This window comes from Phaseolus vulgaris, chromosome 1 (genome assembly GCF_000499845.2).
Source record: "Phaseolus vulgaris cultivar G19833 chromosome 1, P. vulgaris v2.0, whole genome shotgun sequence".
Lineage (NCBI taxonomy): Eukaryota > Viridiplantae > Streptophyta > Magnoliopsida > Fabales > Fabaceae > Phaseolus > Phaseolus vulgaris.
The window spans coordinates 47,502,620-47,523,171 of NC_023759.2; the positions used below are offsets into that span (position 1 = coordinate 47,502,620).

The window sequence follows — 20,552 nt, forward strand, 5'->3', positions numbered from 1 at the left end:
ATTTAACTATGGATCTCTAACAATAACATTAAAACAATTAAAATTAAAATTAAAATTACAGGGACTAACATGGTAAGCTGAAATTAAAAACCAAAATAATAAAATGAATAGATCACACACACCCACCCCACCAGTAACATATTTAAGCCTTATGTGCATGACGAAATGATATTATTAATTTATAATTTTACAATAAGTGGTTTAAAAGTGAGAGATTAAGAATGATTTGTGATTAAAGGATGATGTAAAATAGTTTTAGAAGGTTTTATATATCCATAATAAGATGTTATGAGGCATTAATAGTTAATTTATTGTTTAGGTGAGGAAAAGGAAAGTAAAAGAGTTAAAAAGAGGAATTAAAATTGGATAGAAAAACAAAAGGCCACACCACACTGCTCTCATCCTTCTGCTGTTCTTGTCTTCTCCCTCACTCAGCACTCCACGGTTAGTCAAACACACACTCACTCCATTTCACACATCTTCTCAATTCCCCTCAGAAGCCCCTCGCCGTTCGTTCATGATTCAATTCGCCCACGCCTTCCTCCATGTTCATCTGTCAGATTCCGCGCCGAAGAAGGAAAAAAACTCTCTCTTTTGAAATGGGTCTGCCTCTCTATTCGCCCCTCATCTCTCTTTCACAGCACCCTCTTTCCAGCTCTTAGATCTGTTTCTCAACCACTGTCCACCAGGTTAGATCGCAACATTTTCCAACCAAAACTGTGTTTCCTGCTTTACCCCTTTGGCGCTGTTTGAGGGATTTTGTTTTTTGATTCAGACCCACTTTGTAGGACAGTGTTTTGGCCTCTTTTTATGTTACTTTATCCCGAAGCAGCAAATGGGTCGCATCGCTTTCAGCCTCGGAATTTGATGACGATGATGATGATGGTGCATGTTGATGACATGTGTAATCATGGGGTGTTTAATAATTAGGGGTATATTAGGTTTTCTTCTGGTTTGTATTTGTATCCGGTAATGGTGCTTAGGTTCAGAAACCTTGTGGTGTTGGCATCTCTGTGTCAGGGGTGTTTGCATTTGTTGGAATAATAATAATGGGCAACGGCACTTCTCGTGTTGTTGGCTGTTTGGTGCCGTTTAATGGCAAGAGTGGGGTTGATTTGGAGTTTCTAGAGCCATTAGATGAAGGGTTAGGCCACTCTTTCTGTTATGTGAGGCCTTCTATTTTTGAATCTCCTGCCATTACCCCGTCAAACTCTGAGAGGTTCACTGTTGATTCTAGCACCCTTGATTCCGAGACATTGAGTGGCTCATTTAGGCATGAGAGCATTGAAGAGAGGCCTGGCAAGAATGTTTCGGAAACCACATTCAAGACAATATCGGGTGCTTCGGTTAGTGCCAATGTTTCCACTGCCAGGACTGGTAACCAGAATGCTCTACTTGCTAGTGATGTTCTAGAGCCTGCAGCATCCTTTGAGGGAACCTCGTCGTTTGCTGCAATCCCTTTGCAGCCTGTTCCCCGTGGTTCTGGACCTTTGAATGGATTCATGTCGGGACCATTGGAGAGATTTGCTTCCGGTCCATTGGATAAGGGTGGTGGTTTCATGTCTGGGCCGATAGAGAAGGGAGTGATGTCAGGACCTCTTGATGCCACTGACAAGTCCAACTTCTCAGCCCCTCTTGCACGTGGTCGCCGAAGGCCACACCTCCAGCGCCTCATGAGAAGTGTGAGTGGTCCTATGAGAAACACTTTTTCTCGGACTTTTTCCAAGCACTCCATGGGTGTCAGTTGGGTGCAGCGGTTATTCCTTCATCCGGTGTCTCAACTAGCTTGGAATTCCAAAGAGGCGAAGTTTCGGTCTGAAGTTTCTAGAAACTGTACTGAAGTTGGATCGTCCGAATTGGAGTATAAACATACACAAAATTTGCAGTGGGCTCATGGTAAGGCCGGTGAAGATAGGGTTCATGTTGTGCTTTCTGAAGAACAAGGGTGGTTGTTTATTGGGATATATGATGGTTTTAGTGGACCAGATGCACCTGATTTTCTGATGAGTCATCTTTATAAGTTTATAGACAAGGAATTAGAAGGGTTGCTCTGGGATTATGAAGATAATCCTGTTGATCCACTTAAATCTGAAGTCCTTAATAATGGAAATGATGTAGTTGCTCTAGAATGCGGTAGGGAGGAAATGCCTGATGGTCATAACATTTCAACTGAAGAAAGTTCTTGCTGTACAGAAACTTCTTGTCCCATAATGGTCAAGGATCAGTCGTCTAATAGTGAGATAGTGGAGGTAAATGCTGAAATTAAGGTAAATGTTGAAAAGAAAAATTGTGGAAGTCCCAGTATTGACCATCCTGCTCCTGTATCTGTTCCAATTGGACAATTGAGTGGACAGGGCAGAAGAAGTTTGCGACTTTATGAGCTACTTCAGATGGAATCTTGGAATGAACAAGTGTCAGAACAAGGCAAGGATTCTATAGTTCCTGCTGAAATAACACAAGAAAGGAAGTTGAGGTTCTGCTCATCTGAAGGTAAAGAGGATAGATCTGGACACCAGGATGAATGTCCTACTACTTCAGGGGAAAATGGAGGCCCTGAGTTTAGTTCGACTAACCTAGAGCCTATAGCTCCCTTTTCTGTTTCAGGACAAAGGCAGAGTACTAGAAAGTCATTTATTGGTTCAAAAATCAGAAAAATGTACAGGAAACAGAAGTCCTTACGAAAGAAACTTTTTCCTTGGAGTTATGATTGGCATAGGGAGGAAACTTGTTTTGACAAGAAATTAGTGGAATCCTCAGGACCCATTAGAATATGCAAGTCTGGAGTAGATCATAATGCAGTTTTAAGAGCAATGGCTCGGGCTCTTGAAAGAACAGAAGAGGCATACTTGAAAATGGTGGAGAATAATATGGATAAAAATCCAGAGCTTGCCTTAATGGGATCATGTGTTTTAGTGATGCTGATGAAGGATCAAGATGTCTATGTTATGAACCTAGGAGATAGTCGTGCCATTTTGGCTCAAGAACGACCAAATGATCGTCATCCTAATCTGTGTCTCGTCAAAGATGACATGAGGCATAGAAATCGTTCTAGAGAGTCATTAGTAGGCATGGAGCTGGACAGAATTTCGGAGGAGTCCCCAGTGCACAATATAAACAAGCATGTTAACAAGATAAACAAAAATCGAGAGATTTCCATGTGCAGATTGAAAATGAGGGCTGTTCAGCTTTCTACAGATCACAGCACAAGTATAGAAGAGGTGTGTTTCCTCCTCCTTTTTTATTGATGAACTATAGGTTAATATATTACAGTCAAATGTTCTATTTCTAAATTGTGATCAGCTAGTCTTACATGGTTTATTGAATTGTCATGCATATGTTGTTGATTTATCTTGTCTCTACATGTGTTTTTAACTATTTTTCGTATTTAAATACCTGTGAATGCTCAAATTTGAATTTATATGAGAAACCCATTTGTGAATAGTCATTGGCATTTGCTAGAGGGTGTTTTTTTTTCCTGCTTTTATAAAAACTGAGAAGATATAGTTTGTAAATGGAGAAATCTGTGTTAAGGTGTAGTTCTCTGGATCAGGTCCGGTCAGATTTTTTTCCAATTTTGAACTGAGTTATCTAACAAAATAATTCAAGCAAATATTTTCAGTCTTTCAAATATTACATATTGAATTCAAAGTACTTTATTTAGAATCACCTTTTTTAAATCTCATTTACTCGTATTTCATATTTCATCAGGAAGATCTGGGACCTAGCATATTTTTACCTACTTTTATCCGTAGGCAAACTCTGCCTATTTTTACGTCTAGTACTTACACATACAGCATACAGTTGTCAAGGTCCAGTGCGATTTTCTTATTATTTATATTCGATGTTTTCTGAAATTCAAGACAAAAAATCGTAGTTATTAGGATTTTTGGGAAGGATTGGGTAACACCTTATGCAAACATTGAAATATTTATCTTTACTGGAAAGAAAAATTTATTGCATTTGTTAAAATAGTTTTGACCAATATTTTTCAATTCTGGTCGCAGGAAGTGTTTAGAATAAGAGCAGAACACCCTGATGATAATCAGGCCATATTTAATGATCGAGTGAAAGGACAATTAAAAGTGACCAGAGCATTTGGTGCTGGATTCCTGAAGAGGGTCAGTTGATCTTCTGACTTTGGCTATCTGAATTTTAGTTTGCTCCAGTCCTTTTGTCCATAGTTTTATTGGTGGGATTCCACACGTGTTCATACTTCATACCCCTTTTTCTTTTCCATAACATGGACAATTACCATTTCAGATTTTGAACATAAAAATGTAAATATTTTCAAATTCAGTTGTCTCCTTTTATATGTATGTGTGTATTCTTGAAAGAAAAATCATAAACATTTCTCTTGCAAGAATAAGTATCTCCAATGAATATTAAGAGGCTTCTTGTTCATTATTAGAAATTCATCATACTATCTGATTTTCTCATTTAACTGTCAAAGTGTTAACCAAAAAAGGAGTTGGTGGATAAGCAGAAGATGGAGTCAATTGTGAATTAGTTATATTTTGACTTCTCAAGTGTAATCTACTTTAAAGGGTAGATAAAACATGTCAGATATAAATCATATTCTTTTACCTTCGCTTTTCATTTAAAACTTTTAGTATAGTTTGTTACTGATGGTCAGTGACAGATTTGACCCTAAAGAATAATATAGAGGTAGCATGTTGAACTTAGTTATGGTATGCATCGTTATACATTCACTTACTTTATGCATGTTGTGTATGACTGAATTTGAATCTTTCTCTTGTGTTTGTGTGATCACGCCAGTATTCTGTACAGCTATTTTTTTCCTCCCTACTAGTAGTTACAAGACCAACTTTCGGGCCTTCATTGTAGTATGATATCAGAGATGCAGAGTTTATGACTTTGATATTATGAAGTTCATGATAGAATAGTTTATGATAATTCACATTCTGAAAATAATTTACATCTGCATTTTGGCTAGTACATGTTTATATAACAAAAAAACTCGTAGATATTCATCATTATTGAGGCACTTACACCAAACCCCCTGTAACACCTTACACATCAATGACTATTTCTGTAACGAGTTGAGTGTATGTTTCCAACCACTTCTCTCAATGAAGTCTTTGCATTTTCAGTCTATTTACTTTGTTTTCAATTTATATTATTCCTGCAATTTGCACTACAAGTCATTCTTTTTTACTTTGTTTCTCTTTTCATATTTTTACAGACACAGTACTACTTTTTTTTTATGATGACGATAAATAATGAAGAATACTTATTGTTATTCATTGAAACCATTTCTAACTAAAACTGTATGATTTAGCCATGTTTTAACGAACCTCTACTGAAGATGTTTCGAGTTGATTATGTGGGCAATGGTTCTTACCTAAGTTGTGCTTCGTCTGTGGTTCACCACCGGCTTTCTTCAAGCGATCGGTTCCTGGTGCTGTCCTCTGATGGGCTTTACCAATATTTCAGCAATGAGGAGGTAGTTGCCCATGTCACCTGGTTCATGGAAAATGTTCCCGAAGGCGATCCTGCACAATACCTTATAGCAGAGCTTCTCTTCCGTGCCGCAAAAAAAAATGGTCAGTGTCACCTATGCTCTCTTCTACTCTCACATTATTATTATGCCATTCATTTTTGACGATGAAGATTTTTGCAGGAATGGATTTTCATGAATTGCTGGATATTCCTCATGGAGATCGCCGAAAATATCATGATGATGTTTCTCTTATGGTCGTTTCCTTGGAGGGAAGGATTTGGAGATCATCCGGATAATCATTTTTTTATATTTTAATTTTAAAATGTGACTCTTTCATTTTTGCATGTTCCTTTCATAATGTAACAATTTTGGGTTAGAAGAAGTAAAATTATTTTAGAAATCAAAATTAGTCTCTCATTTTTCAACGAAACCCTTTTATCAAACCAGTCCTTTTCGCTTGACCAGTTCATTTTCAGAAGTCAATTTAAAAGTGACATTTTTTCTTTCAAAAAGTTAGGCTTTGGTAAAATGATTAATATATACTGAGATTTGCTGAAAGAATAACTATTTTGTCGCTTTATTTGAAATGAATTTGTGAAGTGAAAGATTAAGACGTGGATAAATTTGAAGTTGACTGAGGCTGTGGAGGGATGACGAGGCAGATACTTAATTGGGAATTGGACACGTAAATGTTGACTCACACCACCCTCTACCTCTCCTTCTTCAATCTCGTGGGCCCAAAGATAAATCTTTTCAAGTCATAAATGCTTGGACTTAGATTTGTGAAGGCTAACAATCTTAAAGAAATAAGAGTTTACCATATAACAAGCACATACTTTATGAAGCAGAAAAAAACATAGTGAGAGAAAATTGAGATAAGAAATATACCGGTACAAGGTGAAAAAGATATGCATAACCTGTTGGACTGATCAACCTTATTTGACCAGACATCAAACTATGAAGTAGATTTTTTGTTGTGGCAGATGAATATTTGGTTTCGAAGTAACAAAACACCATGGATGATGTCTTATTTATAATTTGCTTTGAATTTAAATTGAAATTTTGTTAATGCTTAACCATCACATGATTTAGCATCTACTTATTTGCCCTTAACCTCCTCCCTCTCTGTACAAGGTAGCCATCTCAAAACATTCATCTCTTCTCACTTTCCTATTGGTTCATACGCTTACTAATTCTATTGTCTCAGCACTTCTGTTCGTGTTATTAAAATCTACAATTAGAGTTTTTACACTGTAAAAAAAAACTCACGAGACTGAAAGTAAAAAAAATACTTGCAAGAACCAAAATAATATTTTTTTCAAACACTGATAAATATTTTTTAAAACCACAAATAATTATTATATCCGCATATTATTTGATGGGTAGAAGAGGTAACTAGTACCAGAGCTTCAATCGAGTGAAGGAGCTCCAAATCCCACAAGTAGTTTTCCTCGAAATCCATTTCACGGAGAAGAAAGTGTAAGTTAGTGTGATTCGAAAGGGCCACTAAGTTGAAAGTGCATTTCTTTCTTCTCTGTATCAATTTTCCAGTCAGAGCTTGCTCTCTACCGAAAGTGCAAGTGTTTGAGCACTCATTCCTTTTCTTTATCATTTGTGTTTCCAATTTATCAATTTTTCATTTCTTAACTATTTTTAATTGTAATTGTTTTGTTTTTAGTTGGCTTTAAATTAAATCTTTGATTGGGGGTTAGGGTAGTTGGCCAAAAATTGTTTATTTTGGAACGGGGACACAACGTTTGGATTGTTTTAATCACACCCAATCAATCGTGTGTTAAATTTAAACTGTGTTAGGATGTATTTTGTGAAAGTTCAATTATTTAATTGTGTGTATTGGTTTATTGCAGAAGCAAAGGAGACACTCTCTTTTTGTCACTTCCTTTTCTCTCTCTAGTATCTCACATCACAAATGAAAATGTATGTTTCCACCATTTTTTGTTTGTTTTCAAATTAATACACTAATTTTAGTTGAACCTTTCTCTTATCTGTTTGCATATGGTTGATGTTTACTAACTGTCATAGCTTGGAGGCCAATGCTGGAGCACTCACAAATTTTGAGGTCCTTGATTTCTTACGAGCTAAAGGAGCTTCAAAGGATCCAACAAGGGTAATTGCCAAAGTAGCGCAGTCTGAATACAAGGTTAGATTTGCTTTTTCTAATAGATGGCAATATTTTATAAGTTTTATTGGTTGTTGAATCTGCTGCATATCTAGCTGGTTTATGATTATTTGGTTGACACTGCTGCTTCTGATCAAACAAGAGAGAGCATCAATGAATTTTTGACAAGTATTAAACGTCATGACCTAGCAAAGTCTGAGGTTCTGAACATATTAAACACTAGGCCAGCTGCTGAAGTTGAAATATTTCCTGTAAGTATCAAAATTTTAACTTTACAATTTAGTTTACACCTAACCATTTGGTTAGAAGTTATTAGCTCTGGAATGTGTTTTCTGTTGTTGTCTTTAGCTTTGAAGTATGAACTATTGTGTAAGGGAGGATATTATAAGCAAGAACGAGGCAGGAAAAAAAAGAAGAAGAGGCACAACTTTGGTGAATAACTTCTCTGTTTGTTATTTATGTAAAGGATGCTAATCAGAATAGCAATTACAGAGAATCAGCTAAATATATACTATAGAGAGAAGAAGTAGAGTGAACACACACACACACCGCCCTTCATTACTCCTTATGATTTATATATTGTTGGGGCCCCATAGATAATCCTGCAAACATACATTCCTCACTCTCTCCTAACAGTTTTGCATTCCGTGTCCTTTGACCCTTCTGCCAGCTGTCCCACCTTGCTAACAGAATTTTCATATTGAGGACAATTTTCCACTTCAGTCCTTGCACCCTTTTTTGATATAACTTTGCCGCCCCCATTAAAACCTACCTTGTCCCCAAGGTTGGAATCAGGATATGCCTCTTTGAAAGCTAACCAGTCTTCCCAAGTAGCATGTCTCTCCTCAAGACCATCTCATTGAACCAGCACTTGTTGAATTTCGTTATCACCTTTGATAATAATCCTGTTTTGCAAAATGGCCTCAGGATGCAGAATTGGACCAATTTCATTAGTTGTCATGCTTAAAGGAATAGATGATTTAATATGGTCACCATAAGAAGGTTTCAGCTGAGAACAGTGAAAACCTGGATGAATTTTGGCATGATTTGGCAGATGCACTTTATAAGCAACAAGGCCTACTTTCTTCACAATAGGAAATGGTCCAAAATACTTCATTCCTAACTTCTGGTTTCTTTTCAAGGTCATAGAATTTTGTCAATATGGTTGCAGTTTAACCAATACCAAGTTCTCCTCTTTGAATTCGACATCCCTCTTTTCCTATCTTCATATTGTGCTGCACCTTCAGTAAATGCTGTTTTAACTGAGATTCAATCAGATCTCTTTGTTGGAGCATTTCTCGAAGGTCTAAGGGATCGGTGGAATTGAATTGAAGACATATTTGTCCCAAGGGTGCTCTACAGAACCTGAAAAGGGGCATACCTGTACTGAGATGGTATGATGTATTATACCAGAATTCACCCCAAGACAGAAACTTAGACCAAGCTTTTGAATTGTTATACGTGAAACAACAGAGATACATCTCTAAGCAACAATTGACAGCCTTAGACTGTCCGTCTGTTTGTGGGTGGGACACCGTGCTCATGGCTAGAGTAGTGCCACTCAATTTAAACAAGTGTTTCAAGAATTGAGACATGAAAACTTTATCTCTGTTACCAACAAAATTTTTTCTGACAATTAGCAGTTGTTATAGCATAATTTATATTTTCCTTCTCATAACTAATTCGCTCTGATAATATCAAAATATAATTTACGAGAAACTGTTACTGGTAAGATCAGCCAGTTTGGAAACATAGTCCCTGCATTATTAGTAACTTAGAATGATAAAAAAAGAAAGAGTAGTTGGTCGTTCCTCAATTCACATCTTAGGTGTAATAACCAATAGAATTTTGAATGATTTTTTAACCATTTATATTTTTTTATGCATTCTCGAATTGTTTTTTGTCTGGAAATCTGTAATGATATCTTAGTTGGAAGCATGCAGACTATATTAGACTTAACTTTAACTTTCTTTGGTCCCAACTTATATACAGACCTGCTAGTGAATTTTAGAGGGTGAACTGTATCGAAAAGTTAGGTGTTACCTTGTGAACTATAGAAGTCATAGGTTCAAATATTGGGAACATACTCTCCATTCTCCATTTACGAGGATAAGGCTGCATAGATCTATAAGGAAATTTTTTCCATGTTGGTTTGAAACACATGCTAGTGGTCAGAGGATTTCAGTCTTCTTAGTTTTTAAATCTTCCTGTTTTGCTACTTTCGTGAACTTTTACATACCACAAGCTTTGTTCATTCATTTAAGAGGATGGTGGAGTATATTATTAGACATTTTTAATTTATTATACACGATAATTTATAATAAATTAGATGACGGTATAAAATATTTTTACATAGTCAGTGTAGACTAGCTACTTTATCTATATGCAGGGTTTAAAACTTACAAACTTAAGATATTAAGAAGGATTAATGAACTTTTTAGTCCCTCTAAAGTTTTGGATTTTTGTTCAGTGCCTATAAATTTTTTGTTTAAAAACCACTCATTCATTAGGAAAAATGTAGTTCCGTATAGGGTTTACTTTTGATGGCTAAAAGTAAATGAAAGACTATAAATTGTTAATTTATTTTTGTACAGACTAGAATCAAAATAACATTTTTCTAAGGAGTATACTTTTTTTAGCCCTGTAGCTGATTATCATATTTTTGTCAAATTTGGTTTTGAACATGTAAACTCCTGATTAATTGTGTTTATCTAAGGAGTAAGGAGGTTGTAATCATCAGGTTAGCTAGTCTGCCAATTTTTACTGTGCATAAAAAATAGAAAGCTTGAATTGTTAAGCCTAAAAATTAAAGGGCTGTGTTGCTTTTGATAATAATTTTCTTTTGAGGGTCTTCTTATCTCTAAGTCTAAATCTCGAGTTAGGCGCTTTTAAATGTTTAGACTTTTTGAATAGCTACCCTTCCGAAACTGTAATTAATCAGTTTGTTGACTTTGATTACACAGTTCATAGAGTATTGTGAGGGGCGTTTTCCAGATGAAGAGGTGACCAAAATAGTTGAGCTGGTGACGAAAACATTGCCACCACCTCCCAATATGAAGCAGAAAGAAATGAAGAAGGGTGATGAAGAATCCAATGGACACAAGATAATGCAACTAATTGTTGTATAAAGGATGCCATTCATATCAAATTTACATCTCTGTATGGTTTGTGAAAATTGCCATGGTTATTTTCATTCAGATTATTTAAAATAAATTTAAACAGGCATTGATTCCTTCTTATTTTTACTTAAAATATATTAATAATGTAAATATTTTTTGCAATAATCCATTTATAGATTATAATGCATAATATGATAATATTTTGATGATAATTTCTTTAAAAAACTTATCTAGAATAATTTGATTTTAACCAAGTTAATTTTTTATATATCATCTCTAAACAAGTGAATTAACTTATATTACTCTAATTTAATAATAATCTCCAGCTTGAATTGGGAACATATACTTGTATTAAATGTTAAAAATAAAATTTTGCCATCTATATTAATTTTAGTTGGATTGACAAAATCATCATCTATTATCTACATAGTTTAACTTCCATTAATATCTATTCTCGTAAAAAGAACTGAATATTTGTTGTGCGTCTAAATAATTGTCCAATTATTTTAAGTTAACCAAGACCTACCGCACAAACAAAAACACCGCACAAACAAAAACAAAAGAATAAAATATAATCACACGCAAAATTTAATATACTTCCACTATGTGCAAGTATGTTCAGAAGAGAATTCACTCTAATATAGATATTACAATTTAGTAATTTTGCTCACTCATATAATTATAAGTTACAAATCTTAATCAACTTTATATTGAAGATGCAAGATTTTACTTATAGAACAAATATCTTTATAATTAATAAATAGTAATGAAAAAAATACATAAGCAGTAATTCTCATAACAAAACAAACTAATTATTAAAAAAATTCATTAGACGATCCAAAATTACAGTAGATATTATTAGTGAGACGTTACATGAAGATCTTCTATTGCATATTAATTATGCTTTAATTTCTAATGAGCTAATTTCTTACATAAATAGAATACCTAGTACTCTCCTTAAAAACCAACACCTAATTTACAGAATTTAAAGGTCTTCATGAACAACAAATACATACGTGCTGTTCTGCAAGTAACTACACTTGTGAAAGTAAACAATGGATTTCCCTTGTGAAGCAATTTCGATGTTTGGTGTTATACCAGTGTTCAAAATAAATAAAAGTTATCAGAAAATGCTAATTAAGATATAATTACGTCTTAATTAAAATGTAAGCTGCCAAAATTACTTCAATGCTTCACTTATGTAATTAATAGAGACCAAAGTTGGTAGGCTTCATCACAATACTTGAATTGCTGAGCCACAACCACATGGAACATTTATAATAATAATTATTAAAGAGTCAAACACTAATATTGATAGATACATTAATTTTTTCATTTTCAGAACTGAACATTGGTGCGGAAAGACTGGCCAAATCTCCAATTGGAGGGTGCTACATTGTATGCAGTGCGAGTCTCCCCATTGACGAGTTGAACTTTGAAAGACAAACTCTGACCATTCAGATATTTCAAGCTTTGCCAGTTAGCACCCCAATTTCTTGTCATGCTTTCCCACTGGTTTATTTTGGACGCTTTGATCCAAACTCTAGAAATCTCTCCAACTCCACCAACGTTGCTTATAACCACCAATTCAAAATAGTTTTTCCCATGGATGGTAAATCTGATGCCTCCATTTCTTTTGCACATAACTCTGCATAATATGAATATCAGTTAGCCCAACTTAGTTCATATGATGTCATTTAAAGACTTTTCATAAGAGGAGCACAAAGATGGTTAAGACATATATATATATATATCACATAATGTAAACATACTTCCTGTAAAAAATTGGTACAATCCCAGCTTTGTACTTTGCTATTGTCTCAAATGCAGGTTGGGACATGTCAAAGTGTGGTCTAGGAGGATTACACCAACCACCATTGTCATTAGGAAGAGCATAGTTTGGAGGACAGAAATTCGTGGCAGTGATAGTGATGGAAGTGCCCCTAAGGCACCATTGGGGTGCTTTTTTTGCGTTACAAAATATAGTATAACAACCACCACACGCTTTTCCGTCATTAAACAAAACAGTGCTCAAAGCAGCTGTTCTTATACCATAACCATCTATGTAGAGATTTCCATAGCCACATGCACCTCCTGCCAATGAAAACAATTGAGTTGATAGTGATTATTATTTATCTATTGCACTTCATTGTACGTAAATTAATTGCTGGGACTTAACATTTCAATTGAACTAGAGAGATGATGAAGGAAAAAAGTGAGAGAATTGTAATTAATTACCCATTGTTCCTGAGGCGTGAGGCCCACCATAGAAAGTTGCATGAGCTTGCAACCATGCAGCTGATGCTACTCCAAGTTCTGTAGTGAATAGCACCACAATCAATATGAAAGCCTTCATAATGAACTTTTCCATTTTTTCTCTCTGTGACAAGACAAGGAATGATGGTTTAGTTTGATGCTGAATATGCCAGATTACTACGATCATTTATAGCTGCAGTGGGGACTTTTTAGTCCATTGTAGCAGCTAGTTGAAATTCAAATTATTGGAAAAGAAATGTTGACCAACAAATTTGTTTCCTCTTAAATATTGTCTATTAAATGTATTGATTAAAAAAATAAAAATCCTAGTACATACACCACATATCTTAGAAAATTATATAATCTAAATTAATTTTATAATGTTGAGTTGAATAAAATAAATATTCACATGTTATATATATATATATAAATATATATTATGATACCTGATAAAAGTTAATTTAAGAGATTAAAAATATAGGATTTTTTCTATCTAAAAAAGTTTGTCTTACTATTGGTCATAAAAAAAATTTAACAAGAAAAGAATTATCAAAAATAGATTGAGGATGAAATAAAGTAAATGTCTATGTCTATTTCTATTATAATTAAATATATGAAAAATGAGAATCATAATTTATAATATCTGTTTATGTTATGCAAATAAATTTTACATGTTATATCAGAGTTGTGTTGCTCAATTTATAATTATGCATGAACAATATTTAAATTACTATATATAAATTAGAAATTTATTAATGAAAGTTTATTTTTTGATAATTAAATTACTATATATATATATCTCGTTGAATGATAAGATAAAGAAGTCAAATGTTTATTTTAATTTTTAAAGCATCAATTGCTTTTGCAGTTTATGAAATTATTAAGTTAAGGTGCAATATAGGAAATTATTTTTGGAAAATATAGGTTTACACCTCCAAAAGTGGTATACAATGTAATAAATTTAAAAATAAATATATATAATAAAAAATAAATTTGTAATTAAATTATATGATGTATCATTAACTATTATTATTATTATTGGAATAAAATGCAGTTTGCATGATTGCCAGAACTCATTTACGCTTCCTTATTCACCTGCATTAAATGAAAAGTGCATTAAAAAAAAGGAATGACTGGAGCCCACGCGCACTGAAATAATGAATGGGACCCACGTACATTGAATGAAATTGAATATAGAATGACCTTTAATTTTGTTTTTTATCATTCAATCTCTAATTTAGAAATTTAAATATTTTATGATTATAATATAAATAAAAATATTTATTTTTAAATTTATGTTAATTTTAGAATTTTAGGGGGAAAAAAAGATAAGAGAGTTAAAGAGGAATGAAGAAGAGAAGAATAGACATTTGGAACATTGAAAACTCGTTCGAAATTCGTCTAAGTAAGATCACTCTAGAGGAACTTGCTCAGGACTCGCCCAAACAAGTTCATTCCAGTGAAGTTTGACTTCTCTCGTCAAACTCGCCTAAGCAAATAATAACTCGCTTGGCATGAGATGTCACTTAGCTCAAACCCAATTATGTTAAATAAAAAACATGAGACATAATCCTATACATTATTGGAAGAATAGAGAGAAAAAAAAAATCCTAGAGGTGATAACTGTCAAGGATAAATATTTTGAACCTTATTTTCTTGTTTTTCATGCTTGTAATGGCCAATGAGTGACTAACTCTTCCATTTGGGATTGAGATTAGTCTCTTCAAATTCTTAAGTATTGACACTACAAAAAAACATTAAATAGCAATCAAATTTAGAGACAAAAAATAATTAATTACTATATTGACTAAATTAGATACTAATTTAGAAATTAAAAAATTATTCATATCTAAAGTGATTTTTATTATTAATAAAAAATTATAAAATAATCTATAAATTGATGTTTAAATTAGCTACCTAAATTTTAACTACTAATATTTTAGATTTTAAATTAGTCCCTAAAAGACTAATATAGACTAATTTAGAATATAAAGTAATAAGTAGCTAAAATTTTGGTGGGTAAGAATTAGATATCAATTTAAAAATTATTTTATAAATTTTTATTAATAATAAAAACTACTTTAGATACCAATAATTTCTTTAATTTATAAAATCGTCTCTAATTTAGTTAAGTAGTAACTAATTATTTTAGTCCCTATTTAATAATTTTCTTGAAGTGTGAGGTGATATTTATCTATAATATTTTATTTTCAAAGCTTTAACTATTTATTATTTTGATCATTACATTTGACTGGAAATTACTTCTAAGGATATGAACTAAATGATAATGCTTAACAATATATTTGAATGCTAGGAATATATCTAATCTGAAATGTTAATTGCTTTATAATATATGTTCTTAATGATAAAGAGTTTTTATAAATATGCGAAAAATCATTTTTTGGGACTATTATTGTATGTGAGGATTCAATATGAATTATTTTTATATATGCATCAATATCAATCAAAACTGAATATTATAAAATTTTGTAAAAGTAGATACAAGTGAGAAGGATGAATCCAAAGACTGAATATATATAGGGTTTGTGTCTTTACAAAGAAGATTGTTTCACTTTTTGGTCATAAAAAAGTGTGTGACAAGAAAAGAATTGTCAAGAAATAGATTGAGAATAAATGATAGAAAAAACTGCTCACATAAGGACTCTCTTTAATAAAGATATACTTGTCTATCTCTATTAATTGAATGTATGAGAAGTGAAAATCATAATTTATAAAAAAATTTACAATAAATTCAAAAGTAATGTGTAACATGCGTCTTCTGTAGACATATAAATTTAAATGCATTGTGAATTAACTTTTAAAAATTAAGTGTAGATTTACTTTTTTATTTTATATAAAAAATAAAGGTTTAATTACCTTTTTCGTCCCTATATTTATAGCCAATAGTCAATTTGGTACAGTGGTTTTTAAAAAATTCAATTTGGTCCCTAAGTTTTCTAAAATGTATTAAAAAATGGTCCTTTCTGTTAAATATCACCAAACGGCGTTAAGTGGTGCTTATGTGGCAGACACATGTAAGTTACGTGGATGATGCTTACATTACTTTAGTGAATACTGAATTAGGGTTTAGGTTATTCAAATTGGGGATTTCGAATTTTTGATTTAGGGTTTCTGATACGAGTATTGCTCCCCTGGTTGGATTCTGTGGTGCGCTTCCCTGCTTCGATTCCATTCGGATGTGTGCTCCCCTCATTCGATTATGTGGTGCGAGTGACCCTACATCATAAACAACTCTGTATATGTTCTCTAAAAGTAATAAAAAACAGAATCACTCTCAAACTAAGTAAAAAATTACTAACCTTATAAAGGAACAACCACAAAACGACACCACGGTATGGATCGCAATCGCTGTCCCTTCACCACCTCTGGACTACACCACATAATCGCTCCTCCAAATCGACCATGGGACCGCAGCTCACCATTGTAACTCACGATCGCACCACAGAATCGAATGAGGGGAGCACACCTCCGAATGGAATCGAAGCAGGGAAGCGCACCACATAATCCAACTAGGGGAACAATCCTCGTATCAGAAACCCTAAATCAAAAATTTGGAATCCCCAATTTGAATAACCTAAACCCTAATTCAGTATTCACCAAAGTAATGTAAGCACAATTCACGTAACTTACACGTGTCTGCCACATAAGTACCACTTAACGCCGTTTGGGGATATTTAACATAAAAGATAATTTTGAATACATTTTAAAAAAGTTAGAGACCAAATTGAATTTTTTAAAAAATACTGTACCAAATTGACTATTATTATAAATATAGGGACGAAAAAGGTAATTAAACCAAAAATAAACTAGAAAGTTTACCTTAATATCAATTACCAACATGTTGAAACTAAACTGGATTAAAATATTATATATAGTCTAGTTATTTTAGGTTCTATTTTTAATATAATCTAATGAGTTGGTACAGTAATTAAACATTCTATATTTACATGTTTTTAACAAGAAAATCATGTTTTATATATGATTAATCATAACTTAACTGGACACCAAAATACGACACAATTTTTCAATAATAAAATGCATGATAATGAATTGTGAGTAGATATAAAATACCACAATAACTTTACTAATAAAAAATTTACAGTTATAAAGTGATTTTGATATCATTATATCAATTCCTCTATTTGATACAAAAAGTTTATGAAACCAATTAAACAAAACGATCTATTTTCTAAAATAGTTATGTTGAATCGATGGATCTTTAATTATGCGAAAGAATATTACATCAGAGTGTAGTTTTAAAACTAAAGTTTTATTTTATTCTTAAAATTAAATTTGAAAACATTTATCGAATGATTGGGTATAAGGTTTTGAAACCGAATTGTTGGGGCAATTAAGGAAATTGATATTAGATATCCGTACGTGAATGGTACAGCACATGCAATTCCCAGAAGCACACAACATGTTTTGATATTACAATGATAAATGGTATTTGAATGATAGGTTATCAAAAAAACAGATAGAATGTACTTCAGCACCGTACTTATATATATAGTATATGAAAAGTCAATTGGTAGATGCAAGAGAATGAAATAAATTATGGGTATTGTGCATCTATATTTAATACTTTCATAGTTGTAGTAACATGCAATACCTAACTATATGCCATCATCATTTTGTTTATATATCAAGAAGAAGCTTTCATTCACACACATGAACTATAATCAGTGTATAAATATGTTCATGGCTTGATGCCATATATTATTGCACCATCACATGGCAAATGTCACATGGCACATGGCATTTTGTTTAATTAATTCTTATTTTGAATCCTTTTAAAAAGTCATTTAATCTATAAAAATTGGTACATATATTTCAAATTCATTTGTTATTCTATAATACATAATCACCTCAAATAATTAATTTTTCTTCATTTATTTTTATACAACTATTAATGTTGTATTTCTTAGTCAACTAGCTATGTCGAAAGAGCATTAGCATAAAAAAATATGAAAAATAATTAAATAATTAACACTGTATCAAAATTTAATGAATAAGTTCAAAATATTAAAAATACATTTAGAAAGTGTAATGTATAAAAAGTAAAAGTTCAATAAAATTAATAAAGTTTACTAATAGACACTATAAATAGACGATTTATTTAACATGTAAGTATAATGTTTTTTATAAGATTAAAACTGATTATGACTTTATCATCATAGCATCTTGTAGGTATCTCTATCCAACCGAGAGTGAGTCAAAGTCTAGTAGAGAGTAAGCCCAAGATCAATAACCGAAAGTGAGTCCAAGCCCATATAGCCAAAAGATAGTTCAAGTCAACCAATCTAGTAACGAGAAGCTCAAGTTGTAATTGAGAGACTTTGGAAGCCGTGAGAAGGAGAATAAAAAAAAGTTATTAAGAACACTTAGTATAATTATCGTCTAATGATTTTGATTAATAATGTTTTGTTGTTTTATTTTACTTTTAACAAATTGCGTAATTTATTTAATATTTTATATTAAATTATTGACCTTACAAAAATTAAATATTTACGTAGGTATTTAGATTTATTGTACCATGACCCATATTAAAGTTAGATGATAAATTAACAATAAAACTAAAGCTATTTCTCAAAATTGCAGAACAAAATCGAACCATTAAAACCAAAATTATCCTTCCACTTCAACTAAAGGAATATAATTAAATGTATTTGTAATAAAATATTTTTCGAAAGGTTTGCTTAAGAACTCTTGTTAGAAAGACCATTTCTTATTTAATGAATAGTATTATCTTAATATCGCTTAGATTGTTTACTTTACTATACATTTTGTATCTACAATCTATGTATTCTTTAAATGTTCAAAACATTATTGTAATTTTTATTTGAAAGAGAGCATAGTACATAGCTTGCAGGAGTTGACTTCAGTGGAGTTGCACAACCCTAACACTTTAAAAAAAAACTAATGAGGCTATTTCAGTCATTTCATAGCTGTGTATAGTGCCATATTCAAAATTGATATAATGCAGGAAGCAAAAGCCCTTAAAAACCGTTACGCGTTTAGAAGTACCACAGCGGCCCAAATAAGAAAGGCCCAAACATTTTTGTTTGTTCTAAACGAATCTTACAAGAGAAAAAAAACCAGTGATGTGAATATGCATTCACACATGCCCACAAATTTTGAATAGCGACAACCATATTTACACATGGGCAATTGCTTCCTGCACCATATCACTGCACCCGATCTCAGCAGAAAAGACGAAATTGTCCTTAAAAAAAATTCCAAAATATGTGTTCTGGATTTTTTTTTCCGGAACAAAATTTTTATATTACGGATTTTTTTTTATCCAGAATGAGTTTTTCATTTTTGTTTTCGGATTTTCATTTCCAAAATATAATATTTTCTTTTTTGGATTTTTTTTTTGAAATGTATTATTTTTCAATTCTGGATTTTTTGTTCGAAATAGAATTTTATTTTTTTTTCCGAATTTTTATTTCCGGAACTCAATAATCACTTCCAGATTTATTTTTCTGAAATATATTATTTTCAATTCTGGATTTTTATTTCCGGAATTAGGGGCATTTTTTGGAAATTAAAAAAATATGTTGGATGCAGGTTAAAAATGATTGGATGTAGGAAGCATTTGCCTTACACATAAATTTGTAACATTAAGAATATAAATTAACATTATTTCAAGCATATTTCTTAAAGAGACTTTTAAGAAAAACTTTAAAAAACTTTAAAAGATAAGAATAACTGTTTTGTTATTTTTTGAAATCCTCTCAACCTACAATGGTATTAGTTGAATTAATGCGTCCCCATAAACTAATATGTATTAAAATGTTTATAAAATATTTAATTTTTGAAAATTTCAAAAAATATACCCTTTGTATTAATCTAGTGAGAGTTTGTTTGATTGTGAATATTAAACAGTATTAATAAATAGGTCTCAAAGATTAATTGCTACTGATAAACAATTTCATTGGTTATTGTGTTACGAGGATATCTGATGTAAGTTAATGTAGAAATATATATGAAATTTTATGCCTTTAAATGATGTAGATTTCCCTTCTCATATATATCCATAGTTTAATTAGAAATTTTTGTTTAAGTTTTTCTGTGAGACATGCCATAATTATATCTCCCTTAAAAAAGTTAGGCTAAAAATAGATAATTAGAAGTTTTTGAATATGCTGGGACCGTTTTTGGTTTGGTGAGAGATGATTATTGAAATTGCTTTTTGAAATGGATTCTCGATATTATCTCTTAAGGATAATAATGGCTTTTGTGTGGGTTTTATTTTTTAATTTTTTGTTGAAAAGGATAATAATGAACTAATTGGTCGATGTTGTTAAATAGAGCAATCGAGGTTTACGAAAAAGACGTGTTGAACAGTTTATGATAAAAAAAAGTTCGAGACAAATATCCTAAATTTCCATGATTATTTAATTCATTCTTTTTTTTCTTCGCATTTACACTGCTATATGTGCTAAATGATTTTTTTTAAAGTTGTTCATGTTGTAACCACTAAGCATAAATTACGTTACAGAAATATCTGAACAAACAATCTTATAATTTGAAATATGCTGTTGGCTTATAT

At 32.0% G+C, this 20,552-nt stretch overlaps 3 protein-coding genes across 5 annotated transcripts; 2 read left to right on the forward strand and 1 right to left on the reverse strand.

Moving 5' to 3' along the window:
* The first annotated feature begins 305 nt into the window (after positions 1-305).
* LOC137814854 (protein phosphatase 2C 32) lies at positions 306-5,867 on the forward strand. 3 transcript variants are annotated; one of them, XM_068617775.1, is made up of 5 exons: positions 365-689; positions 776-3,218; positions 4,005-4,118; positions 5,300-5,564; positions 5,642-5,867. In XM_068617775.1, exons 2-5 carry the CDS (start codon positions 1,050-1,052, stop codon positions 5,755-5,757), a joined length of 2,664 nt encoding a protein of 887 aa, XP_068473876.1. In that variant the 5' UTR covers positions 365-689; positions 776-1,049; the 3' UTR covers positions 5,758-5,867. The 3 variants fall into 3 exon arrangements, with proteins under 3 accessions (XP_068473875.1, XP_068473876.1, XP_068473877.1); XM_068617776.1 differs by having other exon boundaries at positions 794-3,218; XM_068617774.1 differs by having other exon boundaries at positions 306-3,218.
* A 939-nt stretch (positions 5,868-6,806) lies between these two features.
* LOC137814855 (uncharacterized) lies at positions 6,807-10,837 on the forward strand. The gene is made up of 5 exons (XM_068617777.1): positions 6,807-6,940; positions 7,327-7,396; positions 7,502-7,619; positions 7,694-7,849; positions 10,562-10,837. The coding sequence occupies exons 2-5, from the start codon at positions 7,389-7,391 to the stop codon at positions 10,724-10,726; spliced, it is 447 nt and encodes a 148-aa protein (XP_068473878.1). The 5' UTR covers positions 6,807-6,940; positions 7,327-7,388; the 3' UTR covers positions 10,727-10,837.
* Positions 10,838-11,982: 1,145 nt separating this feature from the next.
* On the reverse strand, positions 11,983-13,106 carry LOC137816247 (putative expansin-A17). Its single transcript, XM_068619323.1, has 3 exons — positions 12,956-13,106; positions 12,490-12,811; positions 11,983-12,365 (listed from the first exon to the last, which is right to left on the reverse strand). Exons 1-3 carry the CDS (start codon positions 13,086-13,088, stop codon positions 12,056-12,058), a joined length of 765 nt encoding a protein of 254 aa, XP_068475424.1. The 5' UTR covers positions 13,089-13,106; the 3' UTR covers positions 11,983-12,055.
* Positions 13,107-20,552: the final 7,446 nt, after the last annotated feature.